Source organism: Grammomys surdaster, unplaced genomic scaffold, assembly GCF_004785775.1.
Source record: "Grammomys surdaster isolate TR1022 unplaced genomic scaffold, NIH_TR_1.0 170, whole genome shotgun sequence".
NCBI classification, from domain to species: Eukaryota; Metazoa; Chordata; class Mammalia; order Rodentia; family Muridae; genus Grammomys; species Grammomys surdaster.
The window spans coordinates 2,588,438-2,602,509 of NW_021604618.1; the positions used below are offsets into that span (position 1 = coordinate 2,588,438).

At 37.9% G+C, this 14,072-nt stretch overlaps 1 protein-coding gene across 3 annotated transcripts in view; it reads left to right on the forward strand.

The window, feature by feature from the left end:
* Lrrc4c (leucine rich repeat containing 4C) overlaps positions 1–12,958 on the forward strand; it is a 1,217,207-nt gene extending 1,204,249 nt beyond the window's left edge. For all 3 annotated transcript variants that reach the window (XM_028766993.1, XM_028766994.1, XM_028766991.1), the window contains one exon: positions 10,302–12,958. In XM_028766993.1, coding sequence (XP_028622826.1) covers positions 10,344–12,266 — 1,923 coding nt within the window. In that variant the 5' untranslated portion in view covers positions 10,302–10,343 and the 3' untranslated portion in view covers positions 12,267–12,958. The remainder of the gene's footprint in view (positions 1–10,301) is intronic.
* Positions 12,959–14,072: the final 1,114 nt, after the last annotated feature.

The window sequence follows — 14,072 nt, forward strand, 5'->3', positions numbered from 1 at the left end:
CCCCCCACTCCCACCTCCCCACCCTCAAAATTCCCACCCCCTGGGGCGTCCAGCCTTCATGAGGTCAAGGTTCTCTTCTTCCACCTATGCCCAGCAGGGTCCTCCACTCTTACATATTCAGCTAAAGCCCTGGATCCCTCCCTAAGTGCTCCCAGGCTGGTGGTTTAGACCCTGGGAGCTGTGGTTGGTTGGTATTGTTGCTCTCCTCATGGTGCTGCAAATCCTTTCAGCTCCTTCAGTCTTCACTCTAACTCCTCCATTGAGAACCCCATGATCAGTTCAATGGCTAGTTGTGAGCATCTGCCTCTGAATATGTCAGACTCTAGAAGACTTCTGAGGAGACATCCGTATCAGGCTCTTATCAGCATGTACTTCCTGACTTCCACATCAGCATCTACCTTTGGTGACTGCACATGGGAGAGATACTCAGGTGGTGTGGTCTTCAGATGGCCCCTCCTTCAGTTTCTGTCCCTCACTTTGTCTCCATATTTGCTCCCTTGAGTATTCTGTTGCTCCTTCTAAGAAGGATCGAATCCCCCCGACTTGATCTTCCTTCTTTATGGGCTTCATGTGGCCTGTGGGTTGCATCTTGGGCATTTCAAGGTTCTGGGCTAATATCCAATAATCAGTGAGTGAATACCATGTGTGTTCTTTTGTGATTGGCTTACCTCACTCAGGATGATAATTTCTAGTTCCATCCATTTACCTAGGAACCTCTCGAATTCATTATTTTTAATAGCTGAGTAATACTCCATTGTGTAAATATACCACATTTTTTGAATCCATTCCTCAGTTGAAGGACATCTGGGTTCTTTCCAGCTCCTGGCTATTATAAATAAGGCTCCTATGAACATAGTTGAGCATATGTCCTTATATGTTCGAGCATCTTCTGAGTATATGCCTAGGAGTGGTATAGCTGGATCCTCAGGTAATTCTATGTCCAATTTTTTGAGGAACCGCCAGACTGATTTCCAAAGTGGTTGCACCATCTTGCAGTCCCACCAACAATGGAGGAGTGTTCCTCTTTCTCCACACCCTCGCCAGCATCTACTATCACCTGAGTTTTTAATCTTAGCCATTCTGACTGGTGTGAGATAGAATCTCAGGGTTGTTTTGATTTGCATTTCCCTGACGACTAAGGATGCTGAACATTTCTTTAGGTGCTTCTTGGCCATTTGAGTTTCTTCCGTTGAAAATTCTTTGTTAAGCTGTATACCCCATTTGTTAATATTCAAAACTTAGAAGACTTTCTTGATTTAGAATTTTTAAAAAAATAATTCTTGTTTTATTCATAGCATTATTTTTTTAAATTTTTTTAAAAATTAAATTTTTTTAAAATTTTTTTAAAAAAATTCTTGTTTTATTTATAGCATTATAGGCTCATGGGGCTTGTTCTTCTCTCCCCCGTCCACCTCCTCCTACCCTCTTTTACAGAAGAAGGTTTCTATGAGTTTTTCTGGAGGCTATAGTTCAAATTACCCATTACCATGCTCATCCTTGCCCTCCCATCCCCACCATAATTAATCACTATTATTCTATTTTTCCTCTTTCTTTATTATATCCTTTCATTCTGTCTCTACTCCCTTGAAAGTACCCATCTGTAGAATCTTAATAATTTCCTGATATAGATAGGTATTCCAAATGAAATATAAATACCTACAGAAACAAAGCTAGCATCCAAATATGAAAGAAGCATGCAGTAGTTTTCTTTCTTGGTCAGGTTACCTCACAGATCCACCCATTTAACAACGAATTTCATGATTTTACTTGTTTCATTCATGTTCACTGCTTGAATAAACAAGAAGCTCTCTAAGGGTATATAGATTCTTTTGGATATTTGGGTGAGTGTCGTTTAACTATTTCATGTGGAAGTTCTATTTCTATCTTTTTTTGGTCTTCAACAATAATTTCCATAGTGATTTTACCAATTTGCACTCCCGTAAGCAATGAATGAGCATTTCATTTTCTCTATAGTCATGCCAGTATCTACTAACTTTTAAAATTTCAACCTTATCCTTTCTGAATGGGTAAGATGAATTCTCAAAGGGCTTAAAGTAGTTTTGATTTGTATAACCTTGATAAGCATGAAAAAATATGTCTCTCAGTCATTTACATTTCATTTCTAAGAACTCTTCCTTTAGATTCTTGTCCTAACCTTATTTTAATTTTATTTATTTTACATTTATATCACAGTTTCCCCTTGATCCTCTATTGCCAATACCTCCCAGCCCCCTCTCACTCATTCACTCCTTCTTTCTTCCTCTTTAGAACAGGACTAGCCTCAGTGAATGCCAACTGCCTATGGCATATCAAGTTACATTAAGACTAGGTATCTCCTCTTCTACTAAAGCTAGAAAAGGCAACCCAGTAAGGGAAAGGGTCCCAAAGTCAGGCAACTAACTCGGGGACAGCTTCTGCTCTGTTAGGAGTCACATAAGAAGACTGAGCTACACAAATGTATCTTGTCCCAATTTCTAATTAGCTTCTTCTTCTTTTTTTTTTTTTACTGTGTTCAGTTTTCTACATATCTTGTATATTCTTTTTAAAATTAATTTATTTTTATGTTATGTGCATTGGTGTTTTACCAGCACATATGCCTATGGAAAAGTGTGAGGTTATAAAATCTTTGAGTTAAACAGTTTTTGAGCTGCAATGTGGGTGCTAGGAATTGAAATTTGGTCCATTGGAAGCACAGTCAGTGCTCTTAAGGGCTGAGCCATCTCTCCTGACCCATCTTGTATTCTCTTGATACAGATATTATTTTAGAAGTATAATTTGTAAATATTTTTCCCATTCAGTAGGCTATCTCTTCATTCAGATGATGATCAGCTTTGCTGTAAAAAATATTTTAATTTCTCATGCTCTCATATAGTATTCAGAGACTCAGTGAGACAGAATTTAAAGAATTCATGTATTAGGGGTTTATTAGAGTGACTTACCGGCCAAGATCCATCTAGTGCAGCAATGGCTCTCTACCAATTGAAAGTCCAAGAATCTCAGTCCATGAGACTGCATGCCTGATTCAGTCTCAGTATGTACTAGAATACTGAAGAAGTTGGTTTTAGTGCCAATGAGAGAATAGACTTACCAGTAAGAAAAAGGCAAATAGTCAAAGCTCAAATCCTTCTTTGTTCTTTTTTTTTTTTTTTAAATTTAGGCTGTCAGTAGATGTTGTGGCCTAGATTAAAGATACATTTTCCCATCCGAAAAGACACAGATTAATGGTGGGTCTCTCCACTTCAAATGATTTAATCAAGAAAATCCCCCATAAGTGCATCCTGCCACTTTACTTGGATATTAGTTAATTCCAGATGTTGTCAAATTGACAAGAAAGTACAGCCATTCCATCTGGCAACCACTAGTCTTAATAACTGAATTATCAAGGTCCAATTCAGAAAATCCTTTCACATGGTATAAATTCAATCATAATCCCCAATTTTTTCTCTATTAGTCTCAAGGCATAGGGCTTATATTGAGGTCCTTGGCCTACCTGGAGTTGAATTTTGTGAAGGGTGATAGAAACTTCCTTTACTAGACAGTAATTAGCAACCTACTACATTTGAATAATCAGAGATTAAGAGACTATGAAATGTTCAGCCATAAATGAGACATCGGCATCTAAACTACCTTTTCCAAATGTTCAGAGATTATCACAAAAGAGTACCAGAAAGGGAGTAAGAGTAAGAAGTCTTGAAAACAAGGTTTCCCCTGTTTATGTTTAGTGTGAAATAGTGTTTCCCTGATACAATAGAGCAATTACAAAGATGCACTCACAGTGGTTGTAACATCATGCAGAATGCCTGTATAAACTCACATCAGACAAAATTTCAGCAAGGATGGAAGATATGCATACAAGTCTCACCCCTAGCTGAGGAGTTATGAGCAATTGATTACTGCTGTGAAAAAGAATGTCAGTTTTCTTTAAAGGTGTGACTAATGTTTGACCGACTGTGCTCTGTGGAGTTGCCATATGCCAGCATGTTTAGGACACAGAATTTGGATTAAAATTTGGAGCATGGATTAAAAAAAATAAAGTCACAATTTTAAGTGGTATATTAGTCAGGGTTTTCTACAGGAGCATAACTTATAGAATGTTGAAGGGGTGTGTGTGTGTGTGTGTGTGTGTGTGTGTGTGAGAGAGAGAGAGAGAGAGAGAGAGAGAGAGAGAGAGAGAGAGAGAGAGAGAATAAAGGAGATTTAATGAAATATCTTGCAAGATGCTGCCCAGCTAGTCTAATAAAGGCTGTAGATAGTGAAAAGTCCAAGCATCCAGTAGTTGTTCAGACCTTAGGCTAGATGTCTCAGCTGTTCTTCAGTATATTCCATAATACAAAAGATGTACGTTCAAATGCCAGTGAAGGAATAGACTTACTGAAGAGAGCAAGAGCTAGTACACAAAGAAAGAGAGCGTCTTTCTTCCATGTCTATTATATAAGTTGCCAGCAGAAGATGTGACCAAATTAAAGGTGGATGTTCTCATCTCATAAATATGTATCAGAAGTATGTTTTCCCAATTCAAGTAATTTAATTAATGGAAAAAAATCTTTAACCAGTATGCCCCACCATTTTGGCTTTAGTAAATAGGAGACATGATTAAATTAGCAATAATAGTCACCACAGATAGGGGTGAAATTCAGTAGACATAGAAGAGAGAGAGGTGATATGATAAAAATACATGTATGGAATTCTCAATCAATAAAAATATAATTTAAATCAAACAAAGAAAGTAAAATGGATATGTATTATTGATATAAAGTCTTTTTCTTTTTCATTTTCATATTCTGTATGTAAGTGTGTGGGGGTGAGTTTGTGTGTGTGTGCATGTGTGTGCGTGTATGTGAGTGGGAGACAGAGAGGGAAAGAGAGATAGGGAGAAAGAGAGAGAGAGAAGAGAGACAGAGACAGAGAGACAGACAGAGACAGAGAGAGAGAGACAGAGGGAGAGAGAGGGAGAGAGAGAGAGAAGGATATGAATGTATGAATGGGAGTGTTTGAGATTCTCATTATCAAGATTTAGATTGGTCGAGGAGGAGTTCTGGTGCTCTGTGATTATTGAGAATCCTTAAGGATAGGTGTGCATAGAGAGGCATTTTTAGTTAACTCAATTCATCTATCTATGTCCTCTTTTTAAAATTCATTCTAATGTCTATTTTCAGCCTGTGTCAACACTACAACTTTGAATTTTAAAGTATTTCCCTCTTAGTCATGTTTATGCATACACTAGTTTATCAATGCATGGGATGCATAAGGAGAGAAGAAAGGCCTATTGACAAAATCAGGATATCCTTCAGAATATACCTAAAAGTATCATAGGTTTATTCAAAACCCCACACAAATCCATTTGTAAGTAAATGATGTGAAATGGCATTGTAATGGATGGCACATAGCTTTAAATTGATTTCCTTTGATGTGATAAAATCGTCTTATAAAAGAAATGTTGAATCTGGTCTTTTGATGGAAAATAAAATAATTTAGATTTTAAAGTAGAAAATCTTTTAGTGATAGTAGATTATTTGATTCAATACAATGTGCCAAATATTATTCACTATAGGTTATAAATTAGCTTTGAACCAAGTATAATTCATGAATCATTACTTATGACTGATTAATCAAAACGTCACTAATTGCAATAATACAATGACCTCGAAGGGAATTATATCTAGAAAAAAAGAGCATGAACATAAGAAGGATGTATGAAAGGAATAAACATTGTCTTTAGCACTTAATTTTTAAGGTGTGTTAGAGGTATGCTCTATATTATTTGCCATAGGCAGTAACTTGTAGGATGTGATAGTCTTATGACTTTGGAGTGAATAGCAATGTTACCTTTCACAGAGGGTAAAAATAAAAGGGTGAAATAAGGTTCCCAGTTTTAATGACACTGAGATTCACAAATGGCTATAAGATATATTCAATGTTAAGGATTCACTATTAAGAAATCTACTGTAGAGAAGATGTGGAATTACCGAAGCAGTAGTATCACACATCTTTAATCCCAGCCTTCTGGAGACAAAGATAAGCAGATATTTGTGAATTCAAGACTAGCCTGGTCTACAAAGGGAGTTTCCAAACAGCCACAATTACATAGAAATACTTTATCTTAAAACAAACAAACAAACAAACAAAAAGTGTAAAAGAAAATAAAAGGAAATTATGGCAAATAACAGAATAAGGACTTACGCTGGTATTTATTATCAAACTATACTGCTACAGTCCCTAGGATTATAAGGGATCACAGAATGGGGGTGAAAAAGCTGAAAGAGGAAAGTGCCCTGAGATATCAACCTTATAAAAAGCATGAGTTGGTTTATAAATAAATGACTTTACAATAAAACTTTTTAATCTCAATAACCTCAAAGAAGTGTATATTGTTGAAAAGGAAGTCATATGTCAAAACTGTTCTAAACAACAGATTACAAGCTTACAATAGTCAAGATCATTGAAGGTTATAATACTAAAACTGTAAATTAACAGAATTCAAAATACTCATTTGTAACAGTTCTTTGGGAATTATATATATCTTCTTTTCATCATATTAACTATCCTTTTCCAAACTCTTCCCAGATCTGCATGCTCCTTCCATTCTCAACCAATTGTGACCTCTCCATCAAGATCAATTGTGTTACTAAATATTCTAGGATGCATGATCTTTCATTGTACTGTGGTAGAAGTGCCAGGAGCTGCACATGTAGAGAAAACTCATCCTTCCTCCCCAGAAGCTAACACTATTGTAAATAGGTCCTGGGATGTTGGGAAATTTCATGCTCAACTTCTCTCTCTGTGATGGGATTTGGTCGGGTTTGGGCTAGCACAAGTCTTGTGCATTCTGTCACAGTCAATTTCCATTCATATATGTACTTCTCTGCTATGTCCAGAAGACACATTCTCCATGCAATCATATGCTATCTCCAGCTCTTACAGTTTTTCTCCTTATGCTCTACAATAATCCCTGATTCCTTGGAAGTAGAGTGCAGTATACATGTTCCATTTTAGACTTGAAATTCTACAGTCTCTTATTCTCTATACCTTGTCCAATTGTGGATCTCTGTATTGATCAATACTGCAAATGTAGTTCTCTGACAAGGACTGAAAGATGTCTTAATCTATTGATATAGTGATGAGTCTTTCACAGTTGGTTTAATGTTGTGTCATTTTAACAGAATGAATGGATCAGGTTTCGGTTCTAGGTTGTATGATCTGTCTAGCCATATGTGCTTGTGATAATAGTGCAAGGAATCGTGTGGAATGGACTTAAGTTTAATCAGAGAATGACTAGTTATTCCTATGACATTCAAACCGCTAATGCAGAAACTGGGCATGCTTAAGAGGTGGTTTTGAAGGCTTTGTTTAAATTTACAGAAAGAGATAACTCACAGATTGACCCAGCATATTTCTCTATTTATCCCTGTGACAAACTACACCACAGCAATTTCAGGAGCAACAGTTATTTTAGCTCAAAGTTCCACAGCATGGAGGAAAACCTGCTATATACAACATTAGGAATAATCTGATCTGTAGTGTCAAAAGCCTTAGGATGCTTTCTTAAATCTGTGGCTGATGCATGTTCCATTTACTATAGTAGAGCTCTACCTCCCAAGGTCCCAAAGCCTCTTCAAACAGTGAAGATAGCTGGTATGTAAGTAGCACTTGCAAGTACAGTCTTGTCTTCATAAAGCTGGGGCAATAAGACCCATCCAGTCTACTCCTCAGCTTCAATAAAGAGTCAGGCAAGGTTTTAAAGGGAAGGTTCTTCTGTGGTTGTTCTTGGATGTGAAGGATAACAAGTAAAGTGAGGTCTGCAAATAAAAAAAAAAAAGGATTTCTAAGCATGGTTTCTATAGGAGAAGGCAGAATCATTCTCAGGATAGCTGGAGTCTGAAAGACCATAGATAGGGTGAAGCAAAAAAGCATGTGTGGTTCAGAAGTAGATAATTTTAATCCTTTGTGCAGACTATAGTCAAAGGGTTCCCTCTGCTATTTGTTACTAGTTCTTGAACTGAATAAGGCAAAAGGGTGGTGGTCATAAGGGACCTGTCTTAGTCCAGAAATTTCAAGGTCTTAGGAGCAGTAGTCTTTCTGTGATTAACAAAGATCCTGAACACCAAACTATGAAGACAGGTACAGTAATTATATTAGATTGTATCATCTTATATATGAAAATAATCACTAGTTAGATATTACATATTCTCTGCACTTGTATCAATATCATGTTTCCAGCCCAACTACATCAGTTGTGTTTGTAATAGGCACATGAGAGACTGTCACATAGGGCCTCTCTGTTCTCTGAGAGAATATAGATGAACCTATTCTGTATCTTTCCTTCAGTCACCTATAACAGGGGAAACATACTGTGACCTGGATATACTGGGTCATTATATACACCTCTTGTCTTAGCTCATGCTGATACTTTTACTCCAAATACTCCTCTTTCTTTTATCCATCAACTACTATAGAACCTGGGAAATGTGACCTTCTTCTTTAAATGCTCCTCTCACACATCAATTTTTCAGCAGTGTGCTACTCTGGCATTAGGGCCTGGTGCCAATATCTTATCTCATAATGAAAAGCATGGATTGTTTTACACATCTATTCCCCTGTTGTCTCACCATTTAACTCACATTTCCTCAGGGATATGGGTTTCATTCTTCATCTTTTTGTATCCAGTACAAATCAAGTTGTCTGGCTGAGAAACAACAGAAGTAGAAACAATGATAATAATATCAATGTCTAATATTTACTCAGTTTTCACAGTGTGGGAGTTAGCATTTTAAATTCTTAATCTGCATTAACTAGATTGCCTGAAGATTCCTTGACAAATGCTGCTATTTCCTTTTAATGGGTGTGAGACACTGAACTACAGGAAGTATATGTAACTTGCCCAATGTTGTGCTTAGTATAGGCTAAGTTTATCTACTTTTAATTGGAATGCAGTGAAATTCTTACCCCTTCCTTTCTTTCCTTCCAAAAGGTTAATAGAAACAACAGATTAAGAAGAGAGTTTGGGATGTATTCCATACAGACATGATTCATGATCAGCCAGTTCAGTTGATGAAATATTCTTAGAAGTTGCTACTTGGAAATAATGCAAGAAATAAATTATTTTATTTTCCCAAATGTAAAAACAGTTCATAATAATATATGCACAAGGTAATAATAATGTTGCACAACTTTTTCCTGTAATCAAACTTTATGTTTATCAAAGGAACTTAGCTGGTGACCCCTCCCCCAATAGGTATCAATCAGCAGGCTAAATTATAATGACATATATGAATCTCTATGGAAGCTCATACTCAAACATACAACCCCCTGTTAGTCCTTTCTCACAGAAAGCATGAAATAAGTTGCTCTTTGCTTCCATCAGAAGCTACTCTCAGGAGAAATTGTTTTAAATATATTAATTCTGAAACATATTATGTGCTGATCGTTGTTCTTTACCAGTATGTTCACAAGATTCTGATAACTCTGGGTCCTGGTTGCACACTTTGACTGTACAACTTCTTGCATGTTTTTTCTTTCTTTTTTTCTCCTATGTGTCTTATTCTTCAAAGGGGAAAGAACAGTGCCCTTCTCAGAGGAGGGCTTCAAATATTGGAAAAGTTACTTGGCACTGACAGTGGAATACATCATGTGCAGTTGTGTACCTGATAACAAGTTTAACATTTCTGTTCTTGGTTAATGGCTAGATGTAGCCAATTTAAAATTTTTAATAATTTTTTAGCAAGGCACCATGCAATTTACCTTTTCATTAGATATCAGAAATTAATTACATTTTCCTGAATTGCATTGTTTATTAATTCTGTAGCCCATGGTATCTGCCATTTTGGGTGGTTTTCAAGAGTATGTTTTTTCTTGATAATTTTGCATAGGAGGTTTTGGTTGGCTGGGCATAGACCCTGATTACCATCTTCTGTGTATTTCTTGTCTGAGATGGACACTGAAGCAAAAGATGAAGTAATCATCACATACACCTTGGTGCATTTGGCATCTACATAGTTGGAGGTTGGTAAGCACTACACCAGCGACTTCTTCCTTAATGTTCCATTTGTCTAGGATTAAACATCTGTATTGGATGCAAATGGTGAATCATTGCTAATTTGGATTACTGAAATCTTTCTCTGTAAATATTGACAATGTATTGCCAACCCGCAGACAGCTATTAAATTTGTTTACCATGAAGGCTACTACATATTTTGCCTGTTAATTTTGCCAACAATGACCTTAGCTCATAGATAGGTAACCAACAATACTCTAGGAAGAAATTTAAAGAAGTAATAACTATTTTCGTTTCCATTGTTTTTCAGACTATTTGAACTCCAGAAGGACCAACACCAGATAAATTATGAATGTTGAACAAGATGACCTTACATCCACAGCAGATAATGATAGGTCCTAGGTTTAACAGGGCCCTATTTGACCCCCTGCTTGTGGTGCTGTTGGCTCTTCAACTTCTTGTGGTGGCTGGTCTGGTTCGGGCTCAAACCTGCCCTTCAGTGTGCTCCTGTAGCAACCAGTTCAGCAAGGTGATTTGTGTTCGGAAAAACCTTCGTGAGGTTCCTGATGGCATCTCCACCAACACTAGGCTGCTGAACCTTCATGAGAACCAAATCCAGATCATTAAAGTGAACAGCTTCAAGCATTTGAGGCACTTGGAAATCCTCCAGTTGAGCAGGAACCATATTCGAACCATTGAAATCGGGGCCTTCAATGGTCTGGCGAACCTCAACACTCTGGAACTCTTTGACAATCGTCTTACCACCATCCCGAATGGAGCTTTTGTATATTTGTCTAAACTGAAAGAGCTCTGGTTGCGGAACAACCCTATTGAAAGCATCCCTTCCTATGCTTTTAACAGAATCCCTTCTTTGCGCCGCCTAGACTTAGGGGAATTGAAAAGGCTTTCATACATCTCAGAAGGTGCCTTTGAAGGTCTGTCTAATTTGAGGTATTTGAACCTTGCCATGTGCAACCTCCGGGAAATTCCTAACCTCACGCCGCTCATCAAACTAGACGAGCTAGATCTTTCTGGGAACCATTTGTCTGCAATCAGGCCTGGCTCTTTTCAGGGGTTGATGCACCTTCAAAAACTGTGGATGATACAGTCGCAGATTCAAGTGATTGAACGGAATGCCTTTGATAACCTTCAGTCACTAGTGGAGATAAACTTGGCACACAACAATCTAACATTACTGCCTCATGACCTCTTCACACCCTTGCATCATCTAGAGAGGATACACCTTCATCACAACCCATGGAACTGTAACTGTGACATCCTGTGGCTCAGCTGGTGGATAAGAGACATGGCCCCCTCCAACACAGCTTGTTGTGCCAGGTGTAACACTCCTCCGAACCTGAAAGGGAGGTACATTGGAGAGCTGGACCAGAATTACTTTACATGTTATGCTCCTGTAATTGTGGAGCCCCCCGCAGACCTCAATGTCACTGAAGGCATGGCAGCTGAGCTGAAATGTCGGGCATCTACGTCCCTGACTTCCGTATCTTGGATTACTCCCAACGGAACAGTCATGACCCACGGGGCATACAAAGTGAGGATAGCTGTGCTCAGCGATGGTACTTTAAATTTCACAAATGTAACTGTGCAAGACACAGGCATGTATACATGTATGGTGAGTAATTCTGTTGGCAACACCACTGCTTCTGCCACCTTGAATGTTACTGCGGCAACCACTACTCCATTCTCGTACTTTTCAACTGTAACAGTAGAGACTATGGAACCTTCTCAGGATGAGGCACGGACCACAGATAACAATGTGGGCCCCACTCCAGTGATCGATTGGGAGACTACCAATGTAACCACATCTCTTACGCCACAGAGCACAAGGTCGACAGAGAAAACATTCACCATCCCAGTGACTGACATAAACAGCGGAATCCCAGGAATTGATGAGGTCATGAAAACAACCAAAATCATTATTGGGTGTTTTGTTGCCATCACACTCATGGCTGCCGTGATGCTGGTCATTTTCTACAAGATGAGGAAACAGCACCATCGGCAAAACCACCATGCTCCAACAAGGACTGTTGAAATCATTAACGTGGATGATGAGATCACTGGGGACACGCCCATGGAAAGCCACCTGCCCATGCCTGCGATTGAGCATGAGCACCTAAACCACTATAACTCTTACAAATCTCCCTTCAACCACACAACAACAGTAAACACAATAAATTCAATACACAGTTCAGTGCATGAACCGTTATTGATCCGAATGAACTCTAAAGACAATGTACAAGAGACTCAGATATAAAACATTTACAGTTACAGAAAACAAACAATCAAAAAAAGACAGTTTATTAAAAAAATGTCACAAATGACTGGGCTAAATCTACTGTTTCAAAAAAGTGTCTTTACAAACAAAAAACAAAAAGAAAAGAAATTTATTTATTAAAAATTCTATTGTGATCTAAAGCAGACAAAATTATGTGTATTCCTCAGAACCTGTTTTTGCTGCACTTACTATTTTCCCACACCTCCTCTCTCCCCTCCCCGATTGCCATATTTTTCATAGATATCAACTCCCCAAAGAACTGGTCTAGGAAATTTTGTAAGAATTCTGTTACACTTTGAGATTTTTATGGTGAATTCTAGTGGTGAGATCCAGTCTATTTTGTCTCTTACTCTTTCGATTTTTTCTTCATTATTTTCTTTTTCCTTCATGCCCTTATGAAATAGTCCAATGGGGAATGCAATATTAGAAATAGATTTTTAAGAAAGAATGAGGAAATCTGCAAGATCTTATATTTTTCATGTAATGACCTGTTCTGTATTTACGAGGAGGACATTCTGTGGAGAAAGAAAAAAAAAGTAAGCAAACAACAGATTAATTTACATATGAGCATCTATAAAACCCATGACTTTTAAAAAAAATCCTCTAGAACCAGAATTTGTAGTTCAAAAGCTTAAAATAAGATTATAAATAAAATATTGTTGGTTTTTCTGTACCTGGACATAGCTCATTTGTAATCTGGCTCAAATGTGAGAAACTTGAAGGTAATTAGATTCCTTGTTTTCTAAGAAAGATAATGCTACAGTACTCTTTCAATCACAGCATCATTTTCTACACGTCTCTGCTATTTTATTTGACTTAAGTTACACATCAGCATTCAAAGATGCTGAGATATTCTTGCCTTCTCAACAGGACTGCCCCTTATAAAGCTTTCAAATGAAAAGTTAACAGTTTACAAACTGAACGTAAGTCAAGAAGGGAGAAAATACCAGTATGATAAAATTTGCTTCCTTCTAAAGAAAACTCCACAGACCAGATGAAATAGTACCACAAAAGAGGAGTCATTCTTTTTTTTTTTATTGGATATTTTATTTACATTTCAGATGTAATCCCCTCCCCCTCCCCACCCAGGAACACCCTATCCCATCCCCCTCCTCCTGCTTCACCGAGGATATGCCCACATCTACCCTCCCACCCTCACCTCCCACCCACAATTTCCCCCACACTGGGGGGTCCAGCCTTCACTGGACCAAGGACTTCCTCACCCACCTATGCCTGACAGTGTCATCCACTGCCCCTACATATACAGATGGAGCCATGGATCCCTCCCCATATGCTCCCAGGCTGGTGGTTTAGACCCTGGGAGCTCTGGTTGGTTGGTATTGTTGCTCTCCTAACAGGGTCACAAGTTGAAAAAGAATTTTGAGTTCTACGTGTTAGCAAATTTAGTTCAATTCATTGAAAGTTATCATAGAGCTAAAATGAGCTAAATGGTCACTTGGGTGATGTGGATCCACAAATAAGCAAGGCCTGGTTCCTGCCATTGCATCATTTCCAAGGATTATTCTCACTGTATTACTAAGCACTAGCACTAATTTTTGGCTTTTAGGTAAATGGGAGTATCCTGGGCGTTCTAAATAGCAAAAATATTAAATTATTATAGAAGTCTCCTGAACTCATGGTTTCTGACATACTTAATGTGGAGCTACCCTTCTCCTTCAGAATATAGACTCCCACCTAAGGTGGATACACCTTTCTCCTTTAGAATACAGACTCCCAGGAGTGTAAGAAATCATCACAACAGAGTATCGTGGAATCATGGGCACA